A 13,076-nucleotide genomic window follows, 5' to 3' on the forward strand; every position below is an offset into this window, starting at 1 on the left:
TCATATCTTGTCATTGGTAATAAATTGCATTTTTTTTTTTTGGTATATGTGAGGGAGAAGTTGAGGGTTGTTGAAAAATGCTGCACAGCTTTTGAAGTACATTCCACTCTTGTTAGCTCCTGGATTAAATTCTAGAATCAGTTCATTGTCCATCTGCACTGCCCTGACAAGATAAATCTATACTGATTTAAGCCATTCATGTTCTGATTCACCTACACATACATGCATGCATACACACCTAGTATCCATGTATAATATTCTGTCATCTGTCCAGTGGGCCCTTTTCATCCGTCTGGTGTATCTGTGAAGTTTTTTCCTGATCTTTTGTATGAATATGTATCTCATTGAGAAGGCTGTTCAGTTTTGATGCAATCAAGGCAGTATCTAATCTGAATAGTTGCATCTTTAGGAATATTCTTTTCCATGTGGACTGTGGGCAGGATGCCATGAGAGTGGCAAATGCTTTTTCCTTGTTGTATGCCTATATTGAATACATTGAATATATTGAATCAGAAGTCACTGAATCTAGTTATTTCTGGTTGTCTTTTTCAGAGAATCTTTAATATCTTAACATGTTTTCAGTTGTGTCTGACCCTTTCTGACTTCATTTGGAGTTTTCTTGGGAAATATACTGGAGTGGTTTGCCATTTCCTTCTCTAGCTCATTTGACAGGTAAGGAAACTGAGGCAAACATGGTTAAAGGACTTACCAAAGGCCATGCATCTAGTAAGCGTCTGAGGCTGGATTTGCACTGAGGAACAGGATTTTAACTGACCTCAGGCCCAGCACTTTATACACTATGCCACCTACTTGTCCTGCCTTAACATATATATGGGAGCACTTTAAAAAAAGGGGACAGAAGGCAGCTGGATAGCTCAGTGGATAGAGAGCCGAGTCCTAGGTTCAAATGTGACCCCAGACACTTCCCAGCTGTGCGATCCTGGGGAAGTCACTTGACCCCCATTGCCTAGCCCTCACCACTCTTCTGCCTTGAGATCAATACAGAGTATTTATTCTAAGACAAGGTAAGGGTTTAGAAAAAGGGGACACTTTTTTGTAAAATCTTCCAAAAAACACCTAAATAATACCCTCCACCCCCATTCCCTGAAAAAATTTGTGGATTGTTAACAGAACCAAAGTGTTCTTGAACTTGGACAATAGTGTAACATTGACCAGAGGCCCCTTTCCTATCTATGTTGACTTTATTTACACTGTTGTGGTTGTAGTGTATTTGTTCTTTTGGTGTTGCTTTCTTCCTACTAGTTTCTCTATGTTTCTTTTAACACTTAATGCCAGTTTTATGATTTCATCATTGTGGGGGCCTATCCTGGCCCAGACTAATGGGCGCCACCTTTAAGGCTGTGTTACACTATTAAATCAAGTGGTTCTTTTGGAGGTAACAATAAACATGATGAAATCTAGTTTATTTCAAAACTTTTTAGTCACTTGTTTTATAGACAGTTATATGAGAAAGCCTTCTTACTGTCCTCACACATTTTCAGTAAGATTATGTGTATGTTATTTATACATGAGAGAAAAGTAGCACATGTCTTTTGAATGTAACATTATTGGCTTTAGGGGTTGCCAATTCACTGTTGAAACATTCAATACCAGAATTTTCTATACAAATTATTCAGCCTATGCTCTATCCTAGCTTTTTAAAAATTTTACTTTGGATAGCCTGGGTGTAAGTGTTTAGTTTTGTAAAATTCATTGTTGAACATTGGCCTATTCTTGTAGCTTAGCTTGGTGCTTCTTCCCCCTCCCCCCCAACCCACATAGAATATTTATTCTTTAGAAATTCACCATAATAATGTAGCCCTGTGGATAAATGGACTTACTGAAGGTCTCTTCTCAATTGCCAGGGTTCTTTTCCCCAGAAATTTTCTTTTGGACTGCTGTGCACAGGTTTCTTTGCTTCTGGACTTGTTTTTTATGTCGATTTCTTCTGCCCAAAACTTACTTGTTTCCACTTACCTAAAAGCTTCTTCCTCTTCTCATCAACCACCATATTCTTCTTTAGAATGGCAGCGCTTTCATTTTCTTTCTCTCTTGATTCTTAGCCTAGTATAGAATTGTATTTTGGTGACTTGTCTTGGCAGGTTTCTCCATGATTCTTTTTGAGTACTTATTCCCCAATGAATCATTTTGAATAGTGCATGGCAGATCCTTCATTCACATCCCTGGTCTGTGTGGTCATTTTGTGCAGGGGAGGATTGTAGTGACTTTATGGCTCTAAATACTGAAACAGCCCACTTGCTTACCAGTAGCACGTCTCAAAAGGGTCAGTTTGCTCATATTAAGGAGATTTCTTCAATTTGATGACCTTTTGACATGACCCAGTCAAGTTGGCAGGGCAGATGGCGGAACGTTTTTGCATTATGTTCACTCTGTAAGTGGCACCAAGTCTTGGTTGGAGCAAACATGAGACCTCCTTGGGAGGCACAGGTTTCCCAAAGGTTTCTCGCCAAATCCGTGAGTCTCTCCACTTTGAACATGAGGAATTTGGGCAGCAGATGTGCCAGCTCCCCGACATGCAGCCTTGGACTGATGACCTGCTAAGTCAATGGTGGCTGAGGGTTGCCGGTTATTTTTCTTAAGTTGAGATGAATTGGAACCCCAAAGACGACAGGCGAGGTAACATTTTTGCTAGATAACTTTTCCTTTTTTGGAGTACACGGGTATCAAGGGCCACACATGGGCCATGGAGGGCTTAGCGTCTAGCTGTCTATTCTGAATCCTTTTTCCATCAGGAGGCTTGTGTTGTTCTTATCTGGTAGGTTGGCTGTGAAGAAGAGGGATACTGTGGGTGGGTTTGGGTTTTTGGGGAGAATGAGATAAGCGATAAACGGGGATGGATATCAGAATTTATAGGGGAAGTCAGTGCTGAACCAGTAGAAGGCCAATTAGGTCAGTGGGGGAATGGAGACTTCAGAACAAGTAATTTAAGTTCTTCTTTTAGCTAGGAATTACTTGGCCATAGTTTTAGGACTCCACATAGCTTTGAAATGTAGAAAAAAGGGAGCTTGTGAGTTATAAACATCACCTTTACTAGGAAGGAAGGTTCTCTGATTCTGAGTGCGAATACTAACTGTGTTCACATATAAACACACATTCCTTTGGTTCTCACAGCAAAGGGTAATTTTTTTAAGACACAGCATGGCCCGACAGAAATAGTATAATTATTAACTTTTGTTATCTGATCACCAGGCAAACTTCTGTTTAATTTAGTTTCTTAGGAAGTGGTGTCCTGAGTGTGTGGCTAGAATTGATTATCACAGCTCCCCACATAGCTCCCATTATTAATGGGATTTCATTAAGAATTAAGCCCCTCTTGATTATTCCACATGGCTCACTTTATTTGGGCCTGATTAACCTCAGCTGAAGTGACAAAAATCAAATTTCTTGATTTTTTTTTTTTAAGATCAGAACTGGACAGCAGAGAGGAGGTAACTATAAAAATATTGAGGCTTCTTTCTCAAAACTCTTGTAAGCACAGCAAATAGGGTTTTTGTTGGGGGTTGTACTGAAGATTCTGTATATAGGAAAGAAGAGTAGAGTAATAATTAAGAGAGGTAGATAGATGAGAAACTCTTGGGCTACAAGAAAAGTTTTTATGGGAGCAGGTAGGTAACGATTAGAACCTGAAAAAGAAAGAAAATGGGTATCAAGGCAGGTACTTTGAGGGACAGAGAAAGAATGGAAGGAAACAGGATAGGGAGAATCCTCGTAGAATACTCCCCCTCCCCCCACTACACACACACATACACATACACACACACACACACACACACACATCTATATCTATATATACTCTTACAGGTTTGTCTGCATTCCTGGGGAAATATTGGGATTAGGAGCTGAGAGTTGCTGATGCTGTCAGGCTCACTAAGGGCCATGAGAATAAGGGATTCTGGGAGCACTAAGGGCTGCTGAGATCCTAGTACACTGGGGTCTGGGGCCCACTGCTTCCTTAGTATGCCACTAGTGCTCGGTTTGTGGTGGATCTGGATGGAGCTGTGTGGAGACCAGTGTTTGCCTGCTTGTCTAAGGGAGGAGGGTACATGGTGCAGTGGCGACAGAATGAAAGAATGAAATTTTGGTAAAATTCAAAATTGCTCTTTGAACAAGCATTTATTTTCTCTTCTCATCCTCTTTTTTAAGAAGGAAAAAGGGGGAAATAAAACTTATATCAAGCATATGTAGTCAAAACAGATTTCTACGTTGACCATGATGTGTCATTAGGCTATGTAGTGTTTTTTTCGACCCTGTCTTCTGTCTTAGAATTGATACTGAGTATCAATTCCAAGGCAGAAGAATGGTAAATGCTACATAATAGAAGTTAAATGACTTGTCTAGGAAGTGTATGAACTCTTGAGCTGAACCTGGGACCTCCCTGTTTCCAGGTTTGGCTCTAACCACTGAGCCAACTAGCTGCCTGGGGTATGTAGTATTTATCCTTTGTTGGCCTTCTGGGATTTACCGTGGTCATTGCTGATCAAATTCTTTGAGTTGTGATTTTTTTTTTTTAGTCTATTCTAGTGCAGCTCACTTGTCTCAGTTCATAAGTCATCCCAGGTCATTTCTTATGGAGGGGACCCCCATGGCTTCCAGCTCCTTGTCATCACAAAAAGGGGGTGCTTTTCTACCTATGGGCCCTCTTTCTCTTTCTTTTGCTCCCAGATCTAGGCTTGCTGGTTCAGAAGGTACACACACCGAGACAGCTTTGGGGGCATCATTCCCAGCACATGCAGTCAGTCCCAAGGCTGGGCCAGTTGGTGGCCTCACTGTGTCTGTTTTCTTACCCTGTTTGACATGTTTCAGCTTCCTTTTTTGTTGTCTTTGACCATGTGGTGGATGTGGAGTGGCACCTCCATATTATCGTCATTGGTATTTCACCATTAGTGATTGGGAGTGTTTTCTTTCTCATGTCTATTTGATTGCTAGGATTTCTTCCTTTGAAAACTATCTTTTCAGATCTTTTTGCTCATTTGCTCAATGAAAAATCCTTATGAAGATTCTTAAAATATTAATATTTCCTGTCTTCTCTGAGCCAGATTCAGTGTAAATCAGTCAACAGAAATCTATTTGGTAATCCTGCTCTAATCGCTGAGAATCATGAGTGGCTTTGCCCAGGACTGCTCATAACTGAGATAGGAAGCTTGTTGGAGAATTTCCTGGCCGTGATTCATTAATGGAGCCAACTGAACTGGACCCTGGAGTGACAACACAAAATGCTAGTGATGGAGAGGGAGGAGAGCTGTGCTCAGTTGGCTTGTCTTTCTATATGAAATTCATGTGGCTTATGTCCTCTGCTTATTCAGTTGTAGTAAAGAGCAATGATGATAAGGGCATTAGTTTTATGGATGTCAATTGCCCCATTTGTGTTGGACTAGACATCTTAGTCCCTAACATAGTAGGAGTCCATGGTGCCAACACAACTTTTTACAGGGCTTTCTGTGGGATATAAAGAAAGGCAAGAGCGATTCTCCTCCCAGCTATGAGCTCCCATTCTTTTTTTTTTTTAAACCCTTACCTTCCATCTTAGAATCAATACTGTGTATTGGCTCCAAGGCAGAAGAGTGGTAAGGGCTAGGCAATGGGGGTCAAGTGACTTGCCCAGGGTCACACTACTAGAAATGTTTGAGGCCAGATTTGAACCTAGGACCTGGCTCTCCATCCACTGAGCTACCCAGCTGCTCTCCATAGTTCCTCTTTTTAAGGCCTTTAAAACTTGACTACGCTAATGACAAGCATTATCTCCTTTATCTCAGATTGTATGATTTAAAGTTTCAGTCTGGATATTACAATTTTATAGCATTTAGTCTGAATAGCAAAGGCATGTGAAATATACATATCCTAAAATTTCAGATGTTCAGTGTTTTTTTTTTTTTAAACCCATACCTTCTTTCTTAGAATAAGGGCCAACAATTGGGGTTAAGTGACTTGCTCAGGGTCACATAGCTAGGAATTATCTGAGGTGATATTTGAACCCAGATCTTCCCACCTCCAGGCCTGCCTTTCAAGCTATTGAACCACCTAACTGCCCATCAAATGTTTAGTTTTTAACTTAGTGTCAGCACTATATTTTGCAAATATATTTCTTCATAACTATGTATTTTAATTTTCTCAAGAGCATGGTTTCAATCCTGTATTCATCAAAACCGGTTGCTTATAAAATTCTAAATACACTTCCTCAGCATTTAGCTCGCATAGTAGATTGCAGGTATTAAGTGCTGGATGAATGAGACTTTCCTCCTTTCTTTTCTCCTACTATTTTCCATCCTCATATAGCCTTTCTCTGGTCTTAGTAAGTTTTAGAATTTTGTAGCTGGAAGGGATAGTATAATTTTACGGATAAAGAAACAGAGTCAAGTAGAAGTCAAGTGATTTGTGTAAAGTTTCACCCCCTGGTTAGTGCGAGATTTGAGACTAGAAATGAGGTCACTTGACTCATGGTCTGGTTTTTTTTTCTTGCTAAACCCTGTAACCCTCTTTGTTCTTGATGCCACAGTCAGTAGCAGAAACTTTTGTTGGGAGAGAATTGATATTCAGAGATAACTTTGGAGTAAGTCTGGGACTTACTGGGAAGTGGACTGACTGATCTTAGAGAGCTTTTATTAAGAACAAGACCCTGTTAACCAGGTTAAATCTGAGGACAGGGGCATGCCAGTTAAGGATACTTGTACTTGTTTAACTGTTCTCCATTAATGCTGATTGTGGAATGAGGCCCTGGGGAGAGGGGGAAAGAACATTAGATTTGAAGGAACCAAGAAATCTGGCCGTTAGTTACCATTTGCTATGTGGATGATGCTGGATAAATCACTTGCAGCTTTGGAGCTTCATTTTCCTCATTTGTTAGTCAAAAAGGCTTTGTAAAGGGAGTATCCTGGCCTAGACTGGAACAGCTCTAATCTGTGTTCCCAAGTTGCTGTTTCCCTGCTCAAGGTTGAGGTCATTGATAAGACCATTACAACAACTCGGTGGCCTCCTTTATTTCTATTGAAAACTACTCTGCTCTTCTGGTTGCCAGTGTCCATTTGTTTACCCTCCTCCCAAGCATTCTTTTTGGGGCTGAATAAAGATCCCAGAAGAAGGATCGGCTTGTGGGTTAGCACTAGAGGTGAAAATTACAGGGAGGTGGACTTCAATGCAGTATGTGGAAAAACTTTCTATTACATCTCCAAAATTGGAATGGGCTATACTCGGGAGGCATTGATTTCTCCTCATGGAAGCTGTTAAAAAGATTTACCCTTTAAAAGTTTTTATTGGAATCATGTTTTTATATCACCTACATTTCTCCTTGTGTCCTATCCTTCCCCTTCCTAGATAGTCATCCATATGACAGAATTTTGTTAATAAAAAAGAAGGAATAAGAAGAAAAAAAATCAGTGTAACTGGTCAATAGAGTAAAAAAAAATCTGTAATGTGTTGTTTGTCACCTGCCGAGAAGCACCCTAGTGTCTGATAAACTTAAATTCCTTAGGATAGAAAGTCTTCATTTCATAAGAACTTCTGGGAAAATTGGCAATCTGCCAGAAACTGAACTAATGTCTTATGCCGTATTCCCCAATAAATTCAGATGAATACATAGCCTGAATACAAAAGATCATATTCTTAAAGAGAGGGATGAAGTGCATGATGGACCCAGCTGTTGTACATGGAGCCTGAACTGAAGAGAACATGGCTTTCAAAAGCAGTTCTTTTTCAGCTATGACCCCCACCTCCAAGTTCTGTTCTCTGCCCCCAAACCTAATCTCACTTCCACACAATAGCTGTTTGGATTCTTAAATAACAGCTATTGCCCAAGTTACCCTCTTCTCCAGGCAAAGCATCTCTATTCCCTTCAACTGATTCTCATATGGCATGGCCTCCAGTTCTTTCACTGTCTTCTGGTCATTTTTACATGGAGTAATAAGTAGATGCTACCTTTCTGTCCCTCATCTTATGTCTTAGAGTCGACAACTATCTGTTCCAAGGAAGAAGAGTGGTAAGGGCTATGCAATTGGGTCACACAGCTAATAAGTGTCTGAGGCTCCATTAGTAGTCAGGACCTCCTATCTCTAGACCGGTTGCCCTATCCACTGAGCCACCTAACTGTTCCTAATCTTGACATATTTTAATCAGGCAGTCCATCAATCAAGCCTTCATTTATTGCTTACTGTGTGCCAAACCCTCTCCTAAATTCTGGGGATCCAAATATAAGAAAAGGGGGAAAAATCCCAGACCTGCAGGAGCTTCAGTTCTACTTGGAGAGCTGACCAGGTTAATAGAAAGAAATGCAAGGTAGTTAGGAGGGCATTTAGGAGCTGGGAATCCCGGAGGACTTCATATGGTAGATGATACCAGGAAGAGAGGAGATTGAATGAGAGACAGTGGGAATACAGTTCGAGTGAGACTTAGCTAAGAGAGGTTTATGGCAAGGTTGGGAAGGGCTTTTTTTGGCATGAGGGAGGCTAGACCTTTTCTCTTCCCACCTCCTAGCATAGCAATGTACTCACCTGAAATGCCTACCTGAAAACACAATTTAGAAAGGCATGTTCTGAGTTCATTTTGGCAGAAAGGGAGTGCTGATGGCTTAAAATAATATATGGCATTTTTTGAACTCATGATATCAGATTGTAAATTCAAACCCTTCAGTGTTTTTGGCATTGCCAGGCTACTAAGCTTTAGGACATGAACCAAAGTCATCCAGTAACATTCTTGGTAGGGAAGTTTTGTTTTTGTTTTTCCTTGATAAAGCTCTATGAATACTTCAAGTGGATATTTTTGTGTCCAGGATAAAAAAGGTGAGTGAAAGTTTGACCGGAGTGATTTAGCTTTTTTCATTGATGATAACTTTGTGGGTTTACACCTGACAACCATAGAAGTCTTTTACTTTGTGTAACATGAACATAAAATCAACATGCTGACATGTCTGTTTTCTTTCTTTGAAACAACAGGTACGATCTATGGATGAACTGAACCATGATTTTCAAGCACTTGCTTTAGAGGGAAGAGCCATGGGAGAGGTAAGTGGAACTGGTATGAAAGAAAAGTGAGCCAGTTCTTAAGGGAAGGAAGAAATTGTCTTTCCTAAAATGTCTTAATTATATAGTTTCAGAAGGTTGTCCTTTCTTCTCTTTGTGACCATTCTTGTAATAGGAGTGGGATAAATCTAAATATTTTCTGGTCGTAGTTCTACCTTTAAAAAGACAGTAGGGACAAATACATGAAGACAGTCAATGATATTAAATGGAATCATTTTAAAGAAGTTTTTCAGAAAATTTCATAGTAAGAGCATTGATTTTCTAAATAGTATTATGATAACCTGTTTCTGAGGGTTATTGGTTCCTCCTTTTGAGACTCAGAACTGAAATTGATAGTGAGAAGCTGAGTGCTAGATTCTTGATTTCAGTTGAGTTTCTGTTGAAAATGCATCTGAACTCAGGCTGTGGGTAAGCCATTTGCAAATTGAGTCAGGGAGTCAGGATATGGCTGGCAATCACTTCTAAGAAACAAAATTTTCCAGCTCAGAATATTTTACTACCAAGGAATAATGGCAGTCAGTAAATGCAATTGAAATGGGTATTGGCTAAACTGTATTTCAGTTGATTTTTTTCTTTTCTAGTTTCTTACTGATTAACTGTTTTCAGGAACAATTAGTTGTAAAAGACTAGGTAGAATGTCCTTGCTTGGAATGATATAACTCTACTTGTGAAATGTTGGGTTGCTAAATTCTCCCTGGTGGCTACTTTTGCTTTATCATTTATGAACAAATACTTGGCTTGGGCTGCCTGCTGTCGATAAATAATACCACCTATTGTACTCCAAATCTTTCCTTTTCCTAGTCTTCACCAAAATTTTCATAGAAACAGGGACAAATGTTATCTTTCATATGTGTTTTTTGTACCAGTGCTACAGAATTACTGCCCTGATGTAGCTGTGTACAGTGGATGAGATACTTGACCTCTGTGCCTCAGTTTGCTCATCTGTAAAAGAAGTTTGAACTAGATGTAAGGTTTCTTCCAGTTTTATGATCTATATGTTGATCCTGAATTTCTTGCTTGCTTTTGTATTTGGTTTCCAGAACTCTCAGTTGTCTAGTTTTTGCTTCTAACTTAACTCTTATAATCTTCTGGTTGTACAACACTGGGGTTTTTTGGTTCCATTGGGCTTTCATACTCAAGACTTCCTGCTTGGAGTGTCTCTCCTCCCCCCCCCCCCCCCCCAACTTTTTTTTAATTGATATCTTTTGTTTTTCTACCATCACTTCATTTACCAGTGTAGCTCTCCCTCTCCCCCTTTCAGAGTTACCCTTATAATAAAAATTAATAAGGACCTGGGAATGGGGGCAGGGGAGGAGTTGAGCAAAACGAATCAAGTTGGACAGCATACATAGTGCTCTGCAGAGAAGGGAGGTGCATTTTCATAGCTCTTTGGGGCTAAGCTTGGTTGTTATGATTGCACAGAATAATTTTTTATTGTTAGCTGATTCTATAATTACCTGTATTTATCACTGTATTCTTTCCATATCTGTCTGATATAAATCTCTTATAATTATTTTAAAAAAATGAATTGAGAAATGTAAAAGTTCTGTGATACTAACCAGACCACTAGTCTTACTTTGCTTGCAGTATTCCACACTCATGATGCTCCCACTTCTGCAAAGAAAGGGGCCGGGGGAACTGTTGTCTTATATCTATTCTTTCTTGCCAAGCTTGGTTAATACAGTCTTGCAGCATTCAATTTTGATTATGTTGTTGATCTTTTCAGTTTCCATTTTTTATTGACGTCTCTCATTCATGCACCACAGTTTGTTTAGCCATTCCCCACCTGATGGGCCTTTGCTTCAATTTTAGGTCTTTGCCATTACAAAGTGTTTCTGCAAATCTATTGGTATATATTGGACTTTATTTCTCTTTTTGACCTCCCACTGGTATTATGTTCAGCAAGTGTACCTTTTAACAGAAATTCAATAATGGTGATATAACATTGTATAACATTGGTGTTTTAGGCCTTTTCTTTTTGGGACGATTTACTAAAGATTTTATAAATGTTAATCTACAGAATAAACTGTGGCGTTAGACATCTTGTTTTAGATTTCTCTTAGGCAAGAGATTAATTGTAGAATATAGAACTCAAATTTCATGCCAATTTTATTTTTGTTCGATGAGTATACATTCAGCCATAGATAGTTTGGGAAAAGTGTTTCACTTTAGTCTGGTTCTGTTTTTGTTGTTTTCTATTGAGAACTGTTTCTCATCATTTGTCTTTATAACCAGGAAGCTAGGGTTATTCATTTTATAATGGAGGGCACAGGGAATAGGATGATTGTTGATAAAATTTGAAGAGTTTGAGATTCCAAATGAAGACTTGATATACACCAGAAATCATATTTCCCTGCTCCTTTCTAATAGTTCTAATAAGTACTAGCTCACTAATTGTTTCTTCAAAGGGGCAACTTGTGGTTTCATATAAAATCATACTGGAATCCTGGAAGTCTCATAGATAAATGTGAAGGTAAGGACTAAGTGCCCCACTGCTCTTCGAAATTGTAACTGTGTTTGTCTTTAGGTTTAGAGACTAATGCAGAGCTAAGCAATAGCTTAGTAGTTGTCTACAAAGCTATTTTAGACATTTAGCACTTACAAACCGCAAGCCTAGACTTCTGTAGATTTGCAGAATGGATTTCAGGCAAGATGATATCAGGGATGTAGATGGTCCAGAGAATATCAATAGTGGGACAGAAGCAATGGGGTAAAAAATCACCTTAAAAAGTAAGATGGCAGGTGTGAGAGTGTGTGTGTGTGTTGGGGGGGGGGTGTGGTGGTGGTGATGGAGTAGTTAAGAAGACAAAAAGTTTTCAACTAAAGGAGGATGGAATTTTGTCTCCATAGAAAGCTAACCTAAGTGAGACTGGATGCCCAGGACAAAATCTGACCCTCTCCTGTCTGTGAGCTGTGACTGATGCCTATAGACAGGGCCATCTTTCTTCTCTTTCACATTCAAACTCCTAGAAAAAAGGCTGGCTGTTTCGTGTCCTCTTCTATCACTCATCTGGTCCTTGCCACCAGACTTTCCACTTTATTATTCAGCTCTCCAAGTTCTTAATGATCTTAATGATCTCTTAACTGGTGGGTCCATTGGCTTTTCTTCTGTTTCATCCTTTTTGACCTCTGGACAGAATCTTCCCTCTTGAGCTACCTCTTATCTCTCTTGTAGTCTTCTGGCCATTGCTTTTTCTTAGATTTCCTCCCATCTATGCATACATAGCAGATGGCCATGTCCAGGATCAGCTTAGGTAGTAGTGAAAAACAGAATTAGTTTTTGAATAGAGCAGAATTATATTTAACAAAGGTGTTGAGATTGGGTTCAAGTTTTGTAAGAATTAGTTGTTTGCTACCTGGTAAATTTTGTGGAGAGTGGCTGTTCTTTCATCTCCCTCCCACCCCCAGTATTTTGTGCCATTTGGATAGGTTGGGGAGTGCTCAAGTCCCTCTGAGCAGGGTTTAGATACCAGTCTCAGTTGGAGTATCCCCTTTCTATCATTCATTTGGGATGATTCTCTTCCCTTGGGGAATATTTGACTAGAGGATCCTTCCAAAATAGTGAGATTGTAATTGCTCTTATGCTGAATGAGCTTTTTAAGCTCTATACCTTAAAAATGGTATTTTTAATTTAATTTTTTTTAGATTGTGATATTTGAATGTAATATTATGTCATTAGAAATGACAAAGATTGAAAATATAGAGAAAATAAGGAATATATACAAAGAAATTTAAAGAGAATAAGAATAATCCATACCATGAATACATTTAAAAGATAATAACCACAAAAAATTATTTCTATTTTATGCTTTTGACCTAAGAGGCTAATACTCTATCACTGAAGGGAATAACATTTGTTTTGTACCATTTGTTGTTTAGATAACCATATTAATAATTGTCCATTCTGGGATCAGAGTATACATTGGAAAATTGATTATTTGACTTTTTTCTACTACCACCTTTGCTCTGAAATTTAAGAAAGCAAGTATCTGTTAAAACATTTGCAAACAACCAAACTTCCTTTTTTGTTGTAGCTTACAGGATAAG

The 13,076-nt window shown here is 39.1% G+C and overlaps 1 protein-coding gene across 24 annotated transcripts in view; it reads left to right on the forward strand.

The window, feature by feature from the left end:
- PUM1 (pumilio RNA binding family member 1) overlaps positions 1–13,076 on the forward strand; it is a 162,238-nt gene that overhangs the window by 43,934 nt on the left and 105,228 nt on the right. For all 24 annotated transcript variants that reach the window (XM_056795362.1, XM_056795364.1, XM_056795369.1 and 21 more), the window contains exon 3: positions 8,943–9,011. In XM_056795362.1, the coding sequence (XP_056651340.1) occupies positions 8,943–9,011 (69 nt within the window). The remainder of the gene's footprint in view (positions 1–8,942; positions 9,012–13,076) is intronic.

This window comes from Monodelphis domestica, chromosome 4 (genome assembly GCF_027887165.1).
Source record: "Monodelphis domestica isolate mMonDom1 chromosome 4, mMonDom1.pri, whole genome shotgun sequence".
Classification (NCBI taxonomy): Eukaryota; Metazoa; Chordata; class Mammalia; order Didelphimorphia; family Didelphidae; genus Monodelphis; species Monodelphis domestica.